General features: G+C 41.4%; 1 protein-coding gene across 5 annotated transcripts in view; it reads right to left on the minus strand.

Annotated features, from left to right (window-relative positions):
- The window catches only part of GAK (cyclin G associated kinase), an 80,402-nt gene extending 62,952 nt beyond the window's left edge, over positions 1-17,450 (minus strand). For 2 of the 5 annotated variants that reach the window (XM_030004733.2, XM_030004735.2), the window contains exons 1-7: positions 17,096-17,448; positions 9,582-9,643; positions 8,188-8,247; positions 6,113-6,227; positions 5,531-5,673; positions 2,215-2,340; positions 982-1,071 (exon numbers count right to left, since the gene is read on the minus strand). In XM_030004733.2, coding sequence (XP_029860593.1) covers positions 982-1,071; positions 2,215-2,340; positions 5,531-5,673; positions 6,113-6,227; positions 8,188-8,247; positions 9,582-9,643; positions 17,096-17,237 — 738 coding nt within the window. In that variant the 5' untranslated portion in view covers positions 17,238-17,448. Of the gene's footprint in view, positions 1-981; positions 1,072-2,214; positions 2,341-5,530; positions 5,674-6,112; positions 6,228-8,187; positions 8,248-9,581; positions 9,644-17,095 lie in introns of all 5 variants that reach the window. The other 3 variants (XM_030004732.2, XM_041120825.1, XM_041120824.1) reach the window with 3 other exon arrangements.
- Positions 17,451-18,327: the final 877 nt, after the last annotated feature.

An 18,327-nucleotide genomic window follows, 5' to 3' on the forward strand; every position in this document is an offset into this window, starting at 1 on the left:
TTGCATACAGAACTCAAAACATAGCACTGTACCAGCTACTAGGAAGACAATTAACTCTATCCCAGCTGAAACTAGGACAACAGAAGAGCCCATTTCCCCAAGATGTTGCCCCAGAGCTGCACAGTCCCTTCTACAGAAGCTACCTGGGTCAGTCTGAGTGCTCACATGCCAGCAGGTAAAAAAGCAGCATGATAAAGTGACCAAAAAAACCTAGTAATAACTTTTTGACCTGCTGAATGAAGTTCTGAGATTCCAAATAAAAACTTCTAAAGTGCCGGTATTACATTTTCTCAATTTGTCTTTTGATACACTGCCAATACAGATAACAGCTGAACAGCTTGACACCTGCCTCTGCAAAAAAGATCCAATAAACTAAGTCCCTAAGCACAAAGTCACTGGGCAGTACCTCAATACTATTACACTATTACACAACTGAAAAAAGGTACAACTAAGGATTTAATACTTACCTTTAATTCTGGCTACAGGTTTTTCTAGTGAATGTTAACAGTTTATCATCCTTTCTATACAAAGCATGAATAATTTCTGCATCATTCTCATCCTTGCTATTTGTCAGTATTTTATCTAAATGCAATACCTATATATAACCATTTTGAACTCAGCAATAGGCTGTCCCAGGATTACATGCATGGCAGAGCATGAAAGGCAAGAATTTGAATCTAAGGACTGTAAGTATTCTGGCTCTATGGTGGCAAGCTCCAACTAGGCAACAGTTCTAGTGAATGTCAAAGTTCAGCATTGTCTCTCACAGTGGAAGTCAAGCTGGATCTGGGAGAAAATGTCAAATACTAATCTCATTCTTCTAATATTTAGATACACAGTTTTTACTTTGACATAAGACAGTCTATCCTATGTTTATTTTGGTGCCTTTATTTATTTAATCAACAAATTAACATGAAGACTGCAGAATCAGTTTCACTATGACATAAGCAGCTATGAGTCAGCAAGAGAAAGATTTCTTACCCAAATGTCCTGTTTTTCACCAATTGGAAAATTTGAATACAAGTCTATCATTTCTGGTGTCCTGTACATTGGCGTTGTATTCCTTGTGATCTGCAGAAGACAGAATTTCTTGAAAGAGAAACTTGAATAATAAGCTCTAACATCATTCAACCAAAGAAACAGCTCTCCATGTAGAATGGATAGCATTCTCACTTTGAAAATAAATTTCAGAAATACTTGTCAAGGCAGAAGCCATCAATTGAATCCTGCAATAGTCACAACAGCTTTGATATAAGGCCAGATAAAGACAGCAGTACTCAAATAACATTGTGATATTCAAGAGTCCTTCCAAACTGCAAAGCATGTAAAGTAAAACGACTGTTCTACAAGAGGCAAAAAGGGATATGGACACAAATACAGAAAATCAACAATAAACCAAAAAGTTAATTCATGCTCCAGTGTGTATTCTTCATTTCATCACACTTAATGACAGTGCAGACATATCCAGACAGTTAAGCTATGTTCACAAGGATCCCTGAAGAAACCTTTTCTACTATCTTTTTGCATAGACTACACAAGACAGTGGTACATCATCTTTTCTTCTCCAGAAACCAAATGATTGCTCTCCAAGGATGCTGGACTCCAAAACAGGGGGAGTTTAGAGAGACTCGTGATATCAGAAGTTGAAGACCCAAATTTTAAGTGTCACTGTATTTCTCCGTACTTAAAGGTCTGAGTCCAGCTGATGTATTACATTAGATTTACCAGCATTACTCTCAAGTCTAAACTAAGAATAAATGCACTTTGCAAAAACACACTGCGTGCTCGACACCATCACTGTAGTCCTAGCGGGACTGCAATACTGCCTATTCAAATTCTGCTGAGCAGACTTGTCACTTCTTTATATATCATTCAACTGAGAAAAACTGATGAGAAGGTGGGAATCACTTTGGCATAACCAATTTTTAACTTCCTGTTAAGAGCACAGTTAGAAGAAGCTCTAGTAATCGCTTCTATTTTCACACCAGATTGCAGAATGGACTCCACTCCAAGTTGAAGCAGTGTTTGTATATGCAGCTACAAAACAGTGTTTGAACTCTGGCAACACAAATACAAAAACAAAGCTTTACAAACACTACAACTGAAACAATCTTCAGTTGTCTTAGAAGACCCCTGAATCAATATTAGATTAATAGTAACAGTTAAACAAATCCACTTTTAATATAAAGATTAATCACATTAAAATAGTCTCACCTCTTCTTCAACCAGTGCTCTCTTTTGTGCAGACCAGTTGTAGTCAGGGTAGTAAGCTATAGTTGTAGCACTACCAAAGTCACAAAGTTTAATCGTCCCTTGGTTACTAATAAGCAAGTTTTCCACCTTCAAAAAGAGGTAGAATAATAAATTAAAGATGTCTTTTCTGTACACTAACACACATGCTTTTAAACATCAACACACTTGTGCATATATATAAAAAAATACTCACTTTAGCCCAGAATGTTGTTTACAGGAGCACAAAGATTGGAGACAGTACTGTAGATGTATATGGTAGCAATACAGCCAATTTTTAAAAGGAAGCACCAAAACCACTATGAGCAGGAAACATTCAAGAGAGCATGAAATAAACTCCAGGAAGAAAAATAATCTCATTAGTGCCTAAGAAGAGGCCAGTTTTTCAGAGGAACACTTGCAAAAGCAGTATCTTGGAATCCAAATCTTTTCATGCTTAAAACTGAACACTGTTAGCTTAATTGCAGTGGAGTGGAGGTTAGGACTGCTGTAGACACAAAACAGGAAGGCACTACTAGAGAAGCAGGCTGCTGGGGGACACCCAGAAAGAGGCAGCCATGACACTGTGCAGAGACAGAAACCAGCTATTTGAGGACCATGTGCTGCCCAAATAGTTCATCGTCATCCCTCCCTTTTTCTACTTCATAAAGTCTTACCTTCCTGGATTGCTAAGCAAAATGGGGAAGAAACTTAAGGGGAAGGTAAAAGTTGGTATTGGGCAGGAGTATTGTGAGGTCATAACCACAAAAGGGCTAAAAAAGAAAATTTGTTTCTCTGTATGAAGCCAGGAAAAGGTGTAAAAGTTAAGAGGCATATTAGTAACATTACAACACTACACTGCAGATAACTAGGTTTGTCTTCCCTTTCCCTTTGAAACCACATCTCTGGACTTCCTTCTGTAAAACCTTAGTTTTCAGAACATCTTACTAGCCTCCCTTACACAAGCCCCTTCCAACTTCTTCTGCGATAAAATAAATTTTGACTACCCCGCAGGAAGACATAAGCTCTGTTAATGATGTGATAAGAGTATCAATCTCAACGAGCAATCTGAATTCCCTTCTCTGTTGGATGACCTTTGCTTATCTCCATGTACAATAAGAACAGTGGGCATTCAACATCACATTAAATTTATACACTAAAAATAGTCACAGTAAGACCAGAGATCAAGCTTCTGTGCACACATGTTCTGGTTTTTGTGCTCTGGTAAAGGTTGCTAATAACATAAAGCATTCCAGCTGATTGTTCAGATTTTAACAGGCTCTATGACCTATGTTATGCAGACTAGCTGTGCACTGCATGGCAAACCCCGAAAAGATCAAATTCAGACAACTGAAATACCAGAGCAGCACTGATATTTTACAAATCGCCCTCTATCTAGCTTGGAATTTCTACAACTCGGAAACTAGCTGGATTCTTACAGTCCTGTACACACACATAAGTGCAATCTTTGTCTAAAGGGGTTCAGGAGCAAAGAATGCACTACACTGACAAGCAAGAGAAGGAAACCACAGGAGGATAGAAACAGCCACCACTAAGAAGTTGAACTTGTTTTTAAGCTGCACTGTAGAATTTCATGAATCCTTATTTTTTTAGTCAAAATAATTGAGAAAAACCTGTTAGGACTCCACCCTACCACACCCTTCCCCAAATGCTACACTAGCATCTCAGGTCTCATTTGAGGTAGGCTCAAAATTTTGACCTATAGGTTTTTATGCTGCTGACCTAAGTTCAGCCCTCTGGAAAGGGCAGCACAGTTAAATGAACCCTATTTGGCTCCAAATTGTAGTAAGGTCTCTGCCTGTTGCAGCACAACTATCATTTAATCTTGCTTTGCAGCCCCTGTAACATGAAACCAACATGAAACCAAATTCCTGCCTTTTTCCATATTTTATCCCTGCTGGGAACATACACTACTTGACAAGAAAAAACAGACCTTGAATTACAGCATTAGCTCAACTTCAGTGGAGCTGGCTATGTAAGAAATTGTACATTTATTTGTAAACAGTTTTTACCCCCTTTTCAGAGAAGAGATGCACCTTTTCTACAAGTTTTTCTAGGGGCTGGTGCATAGAAATTTCCATGAAGAATAAAAGATTTTATTCTAGAAAGTAACACCAAGAAAGGTCTATCCCAGCTTGGTTAAAATTTCTTTGACATGACCTAGAAGCCTGCTCAATGGTACTGAGGAGAACAAAACAAAACAAAAAAAGTGCTCCATCATCAAAACTACTTTTTATATTAAGGCGCTATACTACTGCCTAACATTAAAGCTTTCAACAACAGTGTTGAAAACACTTAGCACACATTTACTTTCAAAAAGTGGTTTAATTTTCCTTTCCCTGAAGTAATCAAGTACATGCTTACTTAAGGTGGAACAAATTTTCCTTTTTTTATATTCAGCTAGGATCACATCAAGCAGAAAACAGACATATGCGTGAAATTCAGACACTGTTTCAGGAATAAGAATCTTCTTTCTCTTATTTTGTTTATGTTTATAGAGACCACCTCTTTCTGCTAGGTTCAAATGTATTTGTAGTACAGCAGAAAATCACTGATGATTAGGGCTCCTTCAGCGAAGGTATAGCGTACATGTAAAGGTGAACCCCTGCTTTCAAAATACAAAATTCAAACACAGATTAAGTCCTTTCAAATCACCAAAGTTTCTAAGGGGATAACACTTTGTACAGCATAACCCTATAGCCTCTTGGTAAAGGCTAACAGAATGAAAAATTAAGAAACAAAAAATCTATCATTAATTATGCCTATCAAATTTTAAAATTCAAGTTAAAAACAAGCCCTAAAATGCAATACAAGTTGTTAGTTCTAAAACTAACAGCTTACTACACACTCAAAGGCTATGTAATCTTTTACAGAGAATCAAACATCACCTTGTCTTCTCATTCAAAGCTTTCTCTTCTATGTAGAAAACCTGCTCACCCCAAAACTGCAACTCACAAGTCGTAATTGGTTATTTTATCAAAAGCAAACTACTTAAAGACTAATTTAATCAGCAAACCATGATATACTGCTTTTCTGTCAGCTTGTTCACATAGAGTACAAGTAGTACTAACCACTAGCACAAGGAAAAGATGTTGTTTGAAGAGATAAGTATTTCAGTGATGACCTTCACTGACATCCAGCAGCCTTGGCAAGGCGATACATGTAAGCACTACACTCAAGAGCATCCACTGTATTTGATCAACAGTCTTAACACTGATTCAGCCCCACAGGTTCCTTTGCTGTTTAAAAATTCACTCTTTATTTAAACATTGTAACACACCTTTAAATCTCTGTGGATAATAGGAGGCTTCTGTTTATGCATATGCTGCACTGCTCTGCAGGTCTGATAAAAGATCTTCAAAACTGTGTCACAGGAGATAGGTCCTCTGGATTCAACTTTCTTTAAGAATTCTACCAGCTGTCCTGCAGGAAATCAGAGAAATTCATATAAGCATACAGAGAAGACCACAAATTCTGAAAGCTTGGCATGAACAGACAAACACTTTCTCTTTTAGGAAGATTTACAGTCTTGAGTTGTAGCATTAGGTGGATATTCTGCAAAGGGCAAATCCACACTGACTGCAGTGCCAAAGGAAACAGTGCTCTAAGGAACTATTCTTCCTCTTCCTTCCTCTGACTGTCTCAAACACAAAGAACTTAATGATTATCCCATATTTAAGATGAGGTTGAACTGTAGTCTCAAAGAACATGATCCTTATCCTATAAAAGATGAGGTTGAACTCTAGCTCCACTAAACTATGCTATCTTTAAGAGGCTTTCTAAGCTTCTAAGCTGTGAAGCAACCTGTGCAAAACAGCTGCCAAAAGCAATGTGCACTGCTGGGAAAAGAAAGAAAGTTTACCTTTACACAGCTCTGTAAGCAGAAGAAACTCTCCCTGTCCTGTGTCTGATTCTTCTTTTCCTATAGATGCAGCAGAGCAGAACTGGACAATGTTGGGATGACCTGAAAGTTTTTTCTGCAGATAACGCGTTCAAGGAAGACAACCACTGAGTTTATTGATACTACTGTACACAGAAGTTCACAGACATCTCATGTGAAATGTTAGCTTAAAACAAGAGAGAGCATTACAGCTGCAATTAAAATACTAAAGAGAACTGGGAAATCCATGCCTCAGCTGAAAAAAAACAGACTTCAAGGGAAGCCACTGAAGGTAATGTAATAAAAATTCAAAATAAAACATTAAAAAAAACCACTTGTGATTAAGGCTCTGAGGAGACTGGACTTCAAAACAGGCCTAGTTACTTCTTTTTGTCTTTTGACAATGACTGCAAGGCATTAGCAGAAGTACCAGAGAGACCTTTTAATTATTAGCTGCTTCTCGAGCTGGCTGATCAAGAAAGGGCTATTGTATCAACACCTATCTTTCCAAAGCAAGTATTAAGTATGTTATGTTTCAATTTTTAGTAATTAAAATGAAGTTCAAAACAAATAAAAGCTCTAAAAGACAGAGGAACTTATCCTCCCATCATTAGTAATAATTCTTCATAGTACAACCTTTGTCATGTTTCACTTCAATTTAAAAAATTCAAGGTATCATTTCTGAACTACATAAAGGGGAGTAAAATGTAAGTGATCTCAGTTCCTGCCAATGGAAGTTACATTGCATTATGCCTGTTTGTGTTAACCCTGATGTGCATCACCTGGGTCATATACCAAGACTCATGCCTATGAGACAAACACACATTACTTAGAAGATGCATTCACCAAGTCCGAAAAGAAAAAAGCAAAGACATCCTAAGTACAACAAACCTATTTAAAAAAAAAAAAAAAAGGGCAAGTTGGATCCACCAAATTAGAATGAATCCAAAGTACTATTTTATATCTTATATCTCCACAACCTTTTACTCAGAGCTGCAGGAATTAATTTCATTTCGCAGTTATATCTTGGAAAGTTAGCAACAGTTAACTCTCGTTCATGTTGTACATCTGCTTTAATGCACCTGAGCTGTGAAAAAACATCTAAAGAACATTCAGTTCTTTACTCTGGGCAAAATATAGTCAGAATAGCTAGAAAATACATAGTGCTATGGTAGTCCACTCTTTGCAAGTGTACTTCTAGTGAACAGTGTTTAGTGTAAGATTTTGCCAAACATTTCAGTAATCATGAAAAGAACTATCTGAATAGCTTAAATTAAGATCAGTGGTTTTGCCTGGTAACTCAAAATTAAGCTGAATACTCAAAATTAAGCTGAATAATCAGAGTGGAAAACAAAACAACAGCATACCACAGCTACTCACTGACTCTTGAAACAAACTAAGGGTCTTAGAACAAATGCTGGGGAGCAAATACTGAGTTTACTAAAGCCAAAGACTGAAAACACTCTGAGATAACATTATACCCTACCATCTAACATCACTGAAGATGAAAAGGACAGCAACAACACTGAAAAACGTCTGCTTCTTGTTTGTGATGCATGTATTCTACTGAAATTCCTTCCTTAATATTCAGTATTACTTTTTAAAGTCAGACACATCTGAGGCAGAAATTAAGAAACATTGAGAGTAAAAGCAAAATTTTGAGTAGTTAAAAAAGGAATAAATCCAGTGCATATAAGGGAAGTCTACTTAAGACCTAAGTATCATCTGAATAGTCAAAAGGTCTCTTGACCACAGTCACAGGACTGCAAGAAAGCCCAAATAAGAATTTCACTTCTTGCTAGACAAAGTACATGACAAAGTCTATACTACCTACAAAAGTTATCTGCACACATTAAATTCCTGCAATTTTTGAAGAACTGAACTTGCTGGATGCCAGTGCCATATTCATGACAAACCAGGAACCCACACCTTCCTCAGAATGTCAGTCCTCTTAAGCAGGAAAGAACTGAATCTGTAGAGCAATCCTCCGTTTCTCAGAAATGTTTGATATCAGACAATTAAATCAAAACATTAAAATATGTTCCAGAAAAGGATACCATAAAGCAAACTTCCTGAATGATGGCTTTGTTCTTTTCTTCTTCATTAGATAGCAATCGCTGTCAGAAAACAGAGTAATTGACAATGTACAGTTATTAAAACTTACAGAAAAACAGTTCACAAGTATTTTTTTCCCAGAACAGAAAGGATAAGCTACAGTCAAAAACCTAAGGAATTGTGATGGGGCAGTAACCAAAGTGGGCTTATTGTACATTTGGACATACTGGCATAAATAAAACATCAGATTTCCAGCTACCTGTACTGTTCAGGTTTAGTGACAACTGAGCAGTTGTAACATTTGATACTCGTCAAGTAACTGTACTGACAGTTTTCTGTTGTATAAAACACTAAAGTCTCCTGGCTACAGCATTGCGCACTGACAAGGAAAGATTCATCTTCCACCTCAAATCTTTAGGAACAACCTTCAATCCACTCCAACCAAAACTTCTCCAAATTATGTAGCCCAACTTTTTCAATGGTACCTGGGTAATCAGCAGCAAAATCAAGCATTACTATTTCCAGTATTGCTTGGATTTGGAGTCAACACTTCACTAGAATCAATCTGAGCAGTTGCTACAAAGTACCAGTTTTACAAAACAGAGGAAGCACAGTAATGGTTCACCTTTTATCTGATATTTTCAAACGGGGGTACTTCTAGATGACATTTTCAACACATACTATATGGGTTTTGTCACATGTTTTGTTACTGTAGGATGTAGTATGAAAAGGAAAAAGACCAGACCAAGTAATTACTAGTGGTGTAATGCCATCTCACCTCTCCCACCCCTCGTACTACTATCCTTTTCACTTTCCAAGATAGATGTCTTCATACTGATACAGCCACAGAACATCCCTACTCCAGAAATGAAGCCATCTTGCGGTGAACACAAGTAATGTAATTTTTTTTGCAGCAAAATATGACAAAGTAAATTACCTGGCTTTATTGTCCCTTCCATAACACTTCAGTTTTTCAGCTGTTAGATGATTATTATAAGCTTTCAGAAAACAAGAATCCAGAGGAGTGTCTCTGAGAAGTGCCAGGCTGAATGTTTGATCAATGCGTCCAAGTGTGGAGCATTATTTTTAATACTGATAAAACCCACCTTGGAAGTACAAAGGTAGGCTAACTGGTAAGCTAAATCTGCTCCTGAGGAGTGAAAATATTCCTGTACCCCACTTCAGGTAACTAGGAAAGATTCTTTTTAACCATGCAACAAAATGCTTGGGGGCAGGGTCATGAATTTCTACACCAAATACAGGTAGTGTGGTACAAACACCACACTACCATACTGGATTTTTCCAAATGACTTGTCAGTGGCATACCTCAAGGACTAAGTGCCATCAAGCAAAAAGACAGGCCTTGTATACCTGTAGTGAATTAAATTCAGTTTACCTTTAAAGCATAATCTTTGCCACTTCCAAGATCTTGAGCTTCATAGACAAAAGCAAAACCACCTACAAAAAAAGCAGATTAAGTCAGTTTTAATTTCAACATTCAGGCAAATAATTCTTTTTAATCTAATGGAGTTTGAATTTAGATACTTTCTGAATGTAAGAAGTATACATATTTTTCAGTGGCTTACCAAGAGTATGGGTAACCTACATACAAGAGCTAAAATACTCTCGTCCTTTCTTTTACACACGCCAGAAGCACACTGAGTTTGTTACTTTCCTGCATTTTGTTAGTCTGCACATGCAGATTTCCTATGAAGCAATTTTTTTTTTTTTTAATGCAGGTCCTTATAAAACCAAGATCCAGTACAGCCAATATTGCCTAATGTTTTTAATTAAACTACTTCTTGGTTTTACACTGCTATGCTTCCTATAAAAATAGCAATAACCAAGGGGGACAAAATGTTAAATATACACCTCCTTATACTTTTAGAATAATTGCCATGCTTCGGGCTTCGTGTTAAAAACAGAAAGTGTTTTCAAGCACTGAAGCGCACACTTCCAATAAGGGTGGTGCTGTTACTAAATTGCAATTTGTCATTCCATACAACACTTTTCCTTCCAAATCCTTTTGTCAGAATATCTGTTCCATCAAATACTACCAATATGCTCAAGAACATTGTACACATTTCTACAAAGTGAAAAAGACTGAGAAAAAGTTACAGGTCTGGTAAGTTTTCTCAATTGCTATATTATGTAATCTAACTGCATCAAAAGAACATATTTGTACAGTTCTACTCCATTTTAAAGATACTGGTATCACTTCCATTTCTTCTGGGAATGTCATCCTCATGGTTACACGAACAGTGTGGTTGCATATATGCTCTCCAATTATTGTAGAGTATCTCTAGTAGAGTAACAGCCAAAGTGACAAACTTCAATGATTTGCCTTTCTACTCCTATAATATAAATTCTGTTTTCATTGAACTACCTAGCAATGTTCTCTAGCAATGATTTGGAGAATAAGGACAGAAAATGTCAGTGAACTACAAAATTTTGCTGGTCAAAATGTCTAAGAATAGGATAACTAACAAATGAGCCACCACAGACAAGAAACAAGTTGACAAGGCACTTTTTTAAAAAGGTGCAGGATCCAAATCAGTACGGTCACATTAGTACCCAATACCTTCTCTGTAGATGAGGAATATTAACATGAGGCTGAAGTGAACACAGTGTTTGCTTTGTGCAATTCAATCAAATACAAGGCTTTTCAAGAAGTACTCTGAAAAGTTTTACATGGCAATTAACCATCACAGTGTTCTCCAAGACTCCTGAATGGTACTGCCCACACATCTTGTTCCTTTGCCAGTAGCATCCACAACATGAAACAAATAAATGACAGGCTCCTGGATATTGCCTTTCCTTTTGGTATCTAAAGGGCAATTATACACAAAACCAGCAAAACCATGATCCCAGTTGCAGGGAGGACAAGCAAAGCAGAGTAACTAGTGCACCATAGAAGAGTTAAAGTCAATGAGAACACTGAAGACAACAGACAGCGAGGGCTGCAGTTCAGTCCCACCATACATTACCCATGTATGCACTGTCCTTATCCATTTACTTTGATTCATTCTGTAAAATCAGGTTTGGTACTTCCCACAACAGGAAGTTCCCTTAGCTTTTCTAAAGCCCCCGGTGCAAGTGTTCTGATCAGCAATTACAATCAGCATTTTGGGCACTGATGGGACAGGGGCTGGAGATAGAATGAAGTCCACACTTACCGCCACCTTAAGAGTATTACCTGAAGACAGTTTCTGAATGAGAACATATGCAAGAAACACATGGTTCTGGACAGTGCTAAGCAGCTGTGACTACCGTTTACAGATTTCATGGAGCTGGTGAAACAAGCAAGAAAATCTGCGAGTCATGCTTCCATTGAAGCTGGGTGCTGGGAAACCATGGTTTTTGACTGCTCTTTCCAACCAGCTCCCTATTCATACCTAGAGGCATGTCCCAGGTTTCAGAGTCCACTGTTCCAGTGAGTTGCAAGCCCCTACACCAGTGTACAATCACTGGACCACACAGCTACTGCCTCCATGTCTTCATCCTACACAGATCCCACAGACATTCTACACAGTGAAAGTACTGCTGGCCCTACAGAAGAAAGTCTTTACATTCATCTTGATAAGTATTTCTTTGATTTTATTCTAGTAACCCTGCAAGCCGCATCCTGAAAATATATGCTTCAATTTACAAAATGAGGGGCTTCAGCTCAGCACAAATTTCTAGTACATAAAATTACTGCACAGTTAGTTTTCTGTAAGGCACTCGAGCAAAATGGTGACAGAGGCACCGCAGATTACAGAACAATTATTCTGCAAGCTCAGCTCAGCTGAGTACACTGCCAAGGGTTCTACCAGGGTTGGAATGGGGCAAGTGTACTTTGCATTTCAGGTATACACTTTGCTAGTACCTCTACAAACACAAATGTCCACAGACCTACATACATGCACTCCAAAACATAACTATGCTTCATTCAAATGCATCAAATTGCCTCCTGGAAAGTACACAGGTGAAAGCACCTATGCATCAGAATTAACTCAAATCAATTCAATCCACCATTTTCAAGCATATATCTGATTAACAACCAAGCTGATCCAAACTCTGAAGAAGGCCCCTAGAAGCATTGCTACATTTCCAACTATTTCAACAGGTCTGATAAGCCTTCCTGCAAGCTCTTCCTCCAACATACAAAATGCTTACAATATAGACCAAGTTGCACATTATCATTAAGGTTAATCCTGTTGACACTATAAGTACAAAGGAGTAAAAGGAAGAATTAGTTTACCTGACTAAAGATTATAGTAAGTCTTCAAAAAAGATATATTTCAAATTTCCACAGAAGTGCTGATCATCATAGTCCTCCCAAAACTCTAGACATATCCACAGTTGCCCTAAAATTTTCTCTCTCAGTTCCCAAATAATCTTGAAATACATGCCTAAAACTGAACCACATTATGAAAACTACACAAGTTCATTTCTTGATGGAAAAGCCTTTTTTTTTTTTTTAAACACTCAGAATTACATTACAACCACCTCAGAAAATGGTTCCTTACAAAAGATCTAGTCAGAGTTGTGAGTGCACTGCACATCATTTGTACATTCCAATCCTTTTATTATTACTGTTGTCATTTTATTAGTGTTATCATTATCATTATTAGTTTCTTCTTTTCTGTTCTATTAAACCATTCTTATCTTCAACCCACAAGTTTTACTTCTTTTCCCGATTTTCTCCCCCATCCCACTGGGTGAGGCGGGGGAGTGAGCGAGCTGCTGCGTGGTGCTTAGCTGCTGGCTGGGGTTAAACCATGACACAGAAGAAAACTGGTTTTCTTTTTCTGTAAACACAAACTTACACAGAAGACATTCACTATAGAGCACCACAACAACTCATGAAAATGGAGCAGCTGAAGTACAACAGTCAGTCCTGGAATCAGTCTTGCCCCATAGCAGACTCAGAGAAACACAGTAGAGCACAAAGCTTACCAGCCCCACCTTCCTGGCCCACGCTGAGACCACCTCATGACTTCCTTTGCATTAAGAACTAACCCTACCTCAGTTGCTTTAATAGCAAGCACTCTACACTTGTCCTTACACCACCACAGGCATTGGTCCTGTCAGTACTTCTTTTTTTCCAGTCAAGAGATTTGCCTTCTCCCTCAAGTTAAACCTAGGCATCACGTAATATTGATTAAGTTCACTGCACTATAAATCAAATTGGATTTAAAACTTTTTATTTTTAGCCTGTCCCTGTTCTTCCCACCTTCACTGATTTTTTTTTTCAGACAAACGATTTCAATAAAATGACAGTTTTCCTATTTTGTCACCTAGTGAAGCATCAAAACTGGGACATCAACCACAACATAAAACTGCTTGCTACTGTAATGCATTGTTTCATTACATACTTAACTAGTCATGAGAAAGGGAAAAGCAAAAATGAAAGCCAGCAGCATCTAGCATCTGAAAAACAAATTTGCAAGGTTGCTTGTCTTTGCAAATATGCCTGCTTTCACGAGCAAGAAACAAGAAATTTCTGAAAACTACTGTTCAGCCTGCTGTGGTCACTTGCTCTCCTCACTCTGTCCCAAGGTCAAATGTGCAGGCTATATCAATCATTGAATCAGTTGAGGGACTGAGATGGTCCTTACTATCTGGCACAGGTTAATACAGGAATCCTGACATTCCTGAACAAAGGTGAAGGACAATCCAGGATGTCAACTGAAGAAGCAGAAAGTCAGCATAAAAAAGCACATACTTTTCACACAAACAGCAAGGAATCTGACAAAGACTAAAGTTTAAGCCACCCTCACCTAACCCTATAAAAACCAAACATATTAGCAAGCGTTTGGAGAACTCTTATCACATGTAGCTGGACTACGCGTGTGCAGACACCCTGGTGAGAGCAGATGCCCATGTTGTAATGGAGACAAATACAGAATACTCAGACAGACAAGTGACTTATGGCCACAAAAGAGAGTGCTCTCTGTCACAAAAGTGTGACGTAGTTACATTTACTAATATTCACTAATTAGGTACACAATCAATGACTATTCTACTTAAGCAAAACTGTGTCTGTGAACTTAACCAGAGGACCCAAAAGAACCACAACACCTGAAGCCAGCATCATATGAAGGGCAAGTAGGGATTAAATGTAAAGGCCCCAACCCATTTCCTCTAAAATTTCTTAACTGCAGTGAGCTACTGAAATGCCCGAGTAGAAAATACAGGAGACCATGTTCAGCCCATCCTGTTGATACACTTAGTCTGTTTGTGCATTTGGAGGTAGTATCAGTGCTAGAGATCACCACCAGCCTGTCCCCCCCCGCCGCCCCCCGCTTGCTCTCAGCTTCCTGCAGCAGCACACCATGTTTTCTGTTAGCCCGGTCCTAGCCCTAGCGTGGCACCTCTGCAAAATGAACGGGGAAATGCATCCAAATGAACTGTGCAGCTAGCGTCTCAGCTTACAGCATGGCCCAACGTGTATTTGCACCAACACAGGCAGCAAGCCACAGAGCTGGAAAGAGTTGCAGGGTGCAAGAACAACTGAATTTATGCCACCATGATATGATACTGCATAAGGGTAATCCACAGACTCTGTTCACACCAACCAAACCCAAAGCAGACCCTATGACCTTACAGAAAAGGCTACGCCTCTGCATTTGCAGATCACTCACAGTTCACCATGGATTTGAAATCTAAATTCAGAAAGTAGCACTTGACTTTCTAGTAGGGAATTTGGCATGAAAGAACTCATTTAGAACAAAAACAGATTCTGTATTTGTAAGCATGGAGGGGAATGCTTATAAGCCACTATTATGCAAGCATGTATCAGAAGGTGTCAACCAGGTTCAGAGCTCAAACACAAACGCGATTTGAGCAAGAAAATAAATGATATGCTAAAGACAAATTCAAGTCTGAAGACAGCAGGAGAGGCTGGACTTCTATATTTTATACGTATTTTATATTTATACTGAATATGCCCTAAAGGTTGTTTTAGCCCAGCTATGTTGGCTAGGAAGTCTTACTTTCTAGCAAAAGCAAGCAGTTAGGCCCAATTTTACTTAGTGAAATACAGAGAACACAACATGAAATAAAACCGTAATAACGATACAAACATAGAACATGAAGCAGTGGTTACAAATAAATTCGCAAGAACACTAGACTTAAAGCATGCGCCCTTTTGCTTTATATCATCTAACCTGGCATCTCTCCCCTTACGTTTTAGAAAGCCTGTGTCAGATCCTGGGAAACAGTGAGCTGCTGCCAAAGTAAAGTATGAAGTACTTGTTTCAGAACCCAGAACTAAACAGCAGATACGTCTCAAACGTAGCTTCCTGCCCTTCCTTTCCTTCGTTGCTCTCTGGAAACTGCTGTGGTCACTCCTGGCAGGAATGTCACAGTATCAGCAGCACCAGCCAGTTCCCTTAGTGTTCACCTTGCAGTCACACCATCTTAAGTGCTTACGTTTCACTCACAACTCTGACTAGATCTTTTGTAAAGGAACTGTAAGTAAAGGCTGAAGGCAGAATAGGACTTGACATTTAGTACTGTTTTAAATGCAACTTACTACCTAAAAAACTTCAAGGTTTTGTCTGAGATCACAGGCCAAAAGTGCTGAAGCATTAAAGTCACAACTTATTTGCCCTTAAGAAGATAAAACAGTGGTAAAGACCAATGTCCTGTTGTTTTACACAAGCCAATTTTTGTAAGTTTAACCAAAGCAGCTAATCTTGAAGAATCAAATTTTCCTTCCATGCTGGTCACTTAAGATTGCAACAAAAAAAACCTACACAAGCAAAAAAAAACCCAACAACAAACCCCCCCCCCCCATAAGTCTATTTATAAAACTACTTAAATACAAGACAATTAAAAGAAGCAACTACAGAAGATAACTTCAGCAATGAAAAGGATCTCTGACTAGAGCTTTGGGGTATTTAACCTAAATAACATCACCCACCTGTACAAAGTTAATGAATTATGTAACTGCATTAATATGGACAAATTCACATCTCAGTCTTTTGAGACAAGCTTTCGATGTCTCTTCTGCTTGAGGAAATAAAGTAATTGCTCTGACCACGAGCGCAACAAGATCCAAATTTCTGCTGATTTCCAAGTAATTTGCACACACCAAACATAGCACCTATTTTAAGACAGACTAGCAAGTCTACTACCGTGATGCCGACCCAAAAATTCACTGAAACTGAAAACTGCCCAGACAGTTAATTCCTACGCTCCAGCTAAGCCTATACGCAGAATGAGACCAGCCTCCTGACATTTGCGTTTAAAGTTACCGTACTTTCCTGCATTTCACAGTTTTCCAAACAACCCAAAACGGCACAGGCAAACTTGGACCTCTGCATATTACTATGCATTGTCGTTTTTTAAAAAAATACATATGCAATCCAGTATTTCCATGAGGTCTCAGTCAGATCATAAGCGCCTTTGAGAGTTGCGTTAAGCGGTGAGAGCTTTCTAAATCATAAAGCGAGGTGAAGAAGTTACCACAAAACACGCTGGCTCTCCGAGCATTCCTGAAGCGGGCAAACACCGCCAACACCGCGCACCGCTGCTGTGCCGGGCCCTCCCGAAACACCTCCCGCGGCTCTTGCGTTAACTCGGTGCACCCGTGACCCCGAACTGAAGCAGCAAGGGGGAGGCAGACAAGCCTTTCCCACCGGACGTCTGCCCGCGCAGCAGGAAGCCACCGGCCCCGGCCCCGGCCGGGCACCACCGCACGCCGGCCGCCCCAAGGCCTGCCGCCCCTCGCCGGGCGCGGCCTGCCGAGAAGGAAGCCCTCCCGGCCGAGGAGGGGCAGACGGGGCAAGGGGGAACGGGAGGCCCGGGGCCCGAGGGGACGCCCAGCCCAGCCCAGCCCAGCCCAGCCCAGCCCAGCCCCGCAGCGGCGGGTCCGCTCCGCCCCGCCCCCGGCCTGCCGCCGCCGCCGCCTGCTCTTACCCTCCGCGATGACTCGCTTGATGCGCAGCTTCATGTCGCCCATCTCCACCGTCTGCCCCACGAAATCGTTCTGGTCGCGGCTGGCGGCCCCCAGGGAGCCGGGACCCGCCAGGAAGTCCAGGGCGGACTGGAAGAGCGACATGGCCCCAGCAGGCGCTGCCCGGGGGCGGGGGCCGGCGGCCGAGGCGGCGGGGGGCAGAGGAGAGGAGCGCGGCAAGCGGGGTAAGTAGGGGCGGCTGCGCCGAGCTACCGACCACAGCGGCGAGAGGCCGCCGCCTCCTCAACCACCGTTCGCCCCGCTCTCGGCTGCTTCCGGGAGCGCTACGTCACGTCGGACCTCACGGTGCCACCTCCGACCGCCCCGCCCCTCCGGCCGCCGCCGCCGCAGCCAGCCAGGGCGGTGGCCGGACGGCCCCGCCCCGCCGGAGGGAAGCCCCGCCCCCGGCGGCCGCGGGGAGGGGCGGTGCTCGCCTTCCCGCCTTGCCTCCCGAGGGGGCGGGGCGAGGGTGATGCGGGGCCCCGCCGCGGCGGGGCGCAGCGGGCCTGCCGCCGCTGGAGCAGAAGTGCCGGGGGAGCGGGCCGCGGCGGCTGGGCCGTCCTCGGGGATAGGAGCTCGGGCCGGGAGAAGGGACGTCGTTCAGCAGGCAGCAGGTTTTTTCCCGCTGTTGCCACTCAGCGGCTTGGCAGTCACCAAGAGGTAACGTGCCTCGTGTCAGTAGCTCGGGCCTACCTACATAGGCGGCACTCGGGCAGGACGCGCAGCTTCCGCCAGAGAGTGCTGCTGCAAGCCCGGCGGGGTCCGCCTGCCCTCGCGGCCTTCCAGCTCCTTCGCGTTTCCCTGCAGCCCTGACAGGCCAACCCCCGCCCTTCCTGCCTTCCCACCGCCCGCACCCGAGTGCACAGGAGGAGGTGGTGGCGGCGGCGGCGGCGGTGCCTTCCCGGTGTGTCACGGCACGGCAGGTACGTGAATGTCGCCGACTGCTGTAATCCGCGTAGAGCGTTAGCCTGGGCGTTCAGGTGCGAGGCTGACTTCTCCGTGTGTTCGCACCGGCAGATCACTAACGGGCCAGGCCTACCTGCTGCTATACGGCCGTGTGACCTGCGACAGCAGATCACTAAAAGCAAGGCTGCTTCGAAACCTTTTGTTTCAGAAGGAATACCGCTAGCTAGGGCTCTCCTTCAAAAAGTCGCATCTCCTCGCTATTGCAGTCTGCTACCTGACAGCAGCCATC

Source organism: Aquila chrysaetos, chromosome Z (assembly GCF_900496995.4).
Source record: "Aquila chrysaetos chrysaetos chromosome Z, bAquChr1.4, whole genome shotgun sequence".
In the NCBI taxonomy this organism is placed as follows: domain Eukaryota; kingdom Metazoa; phylum Chordata; class Aves; order Accipitriformes; family Accipitridae; genus Aquila; species Aquila chrysaetos.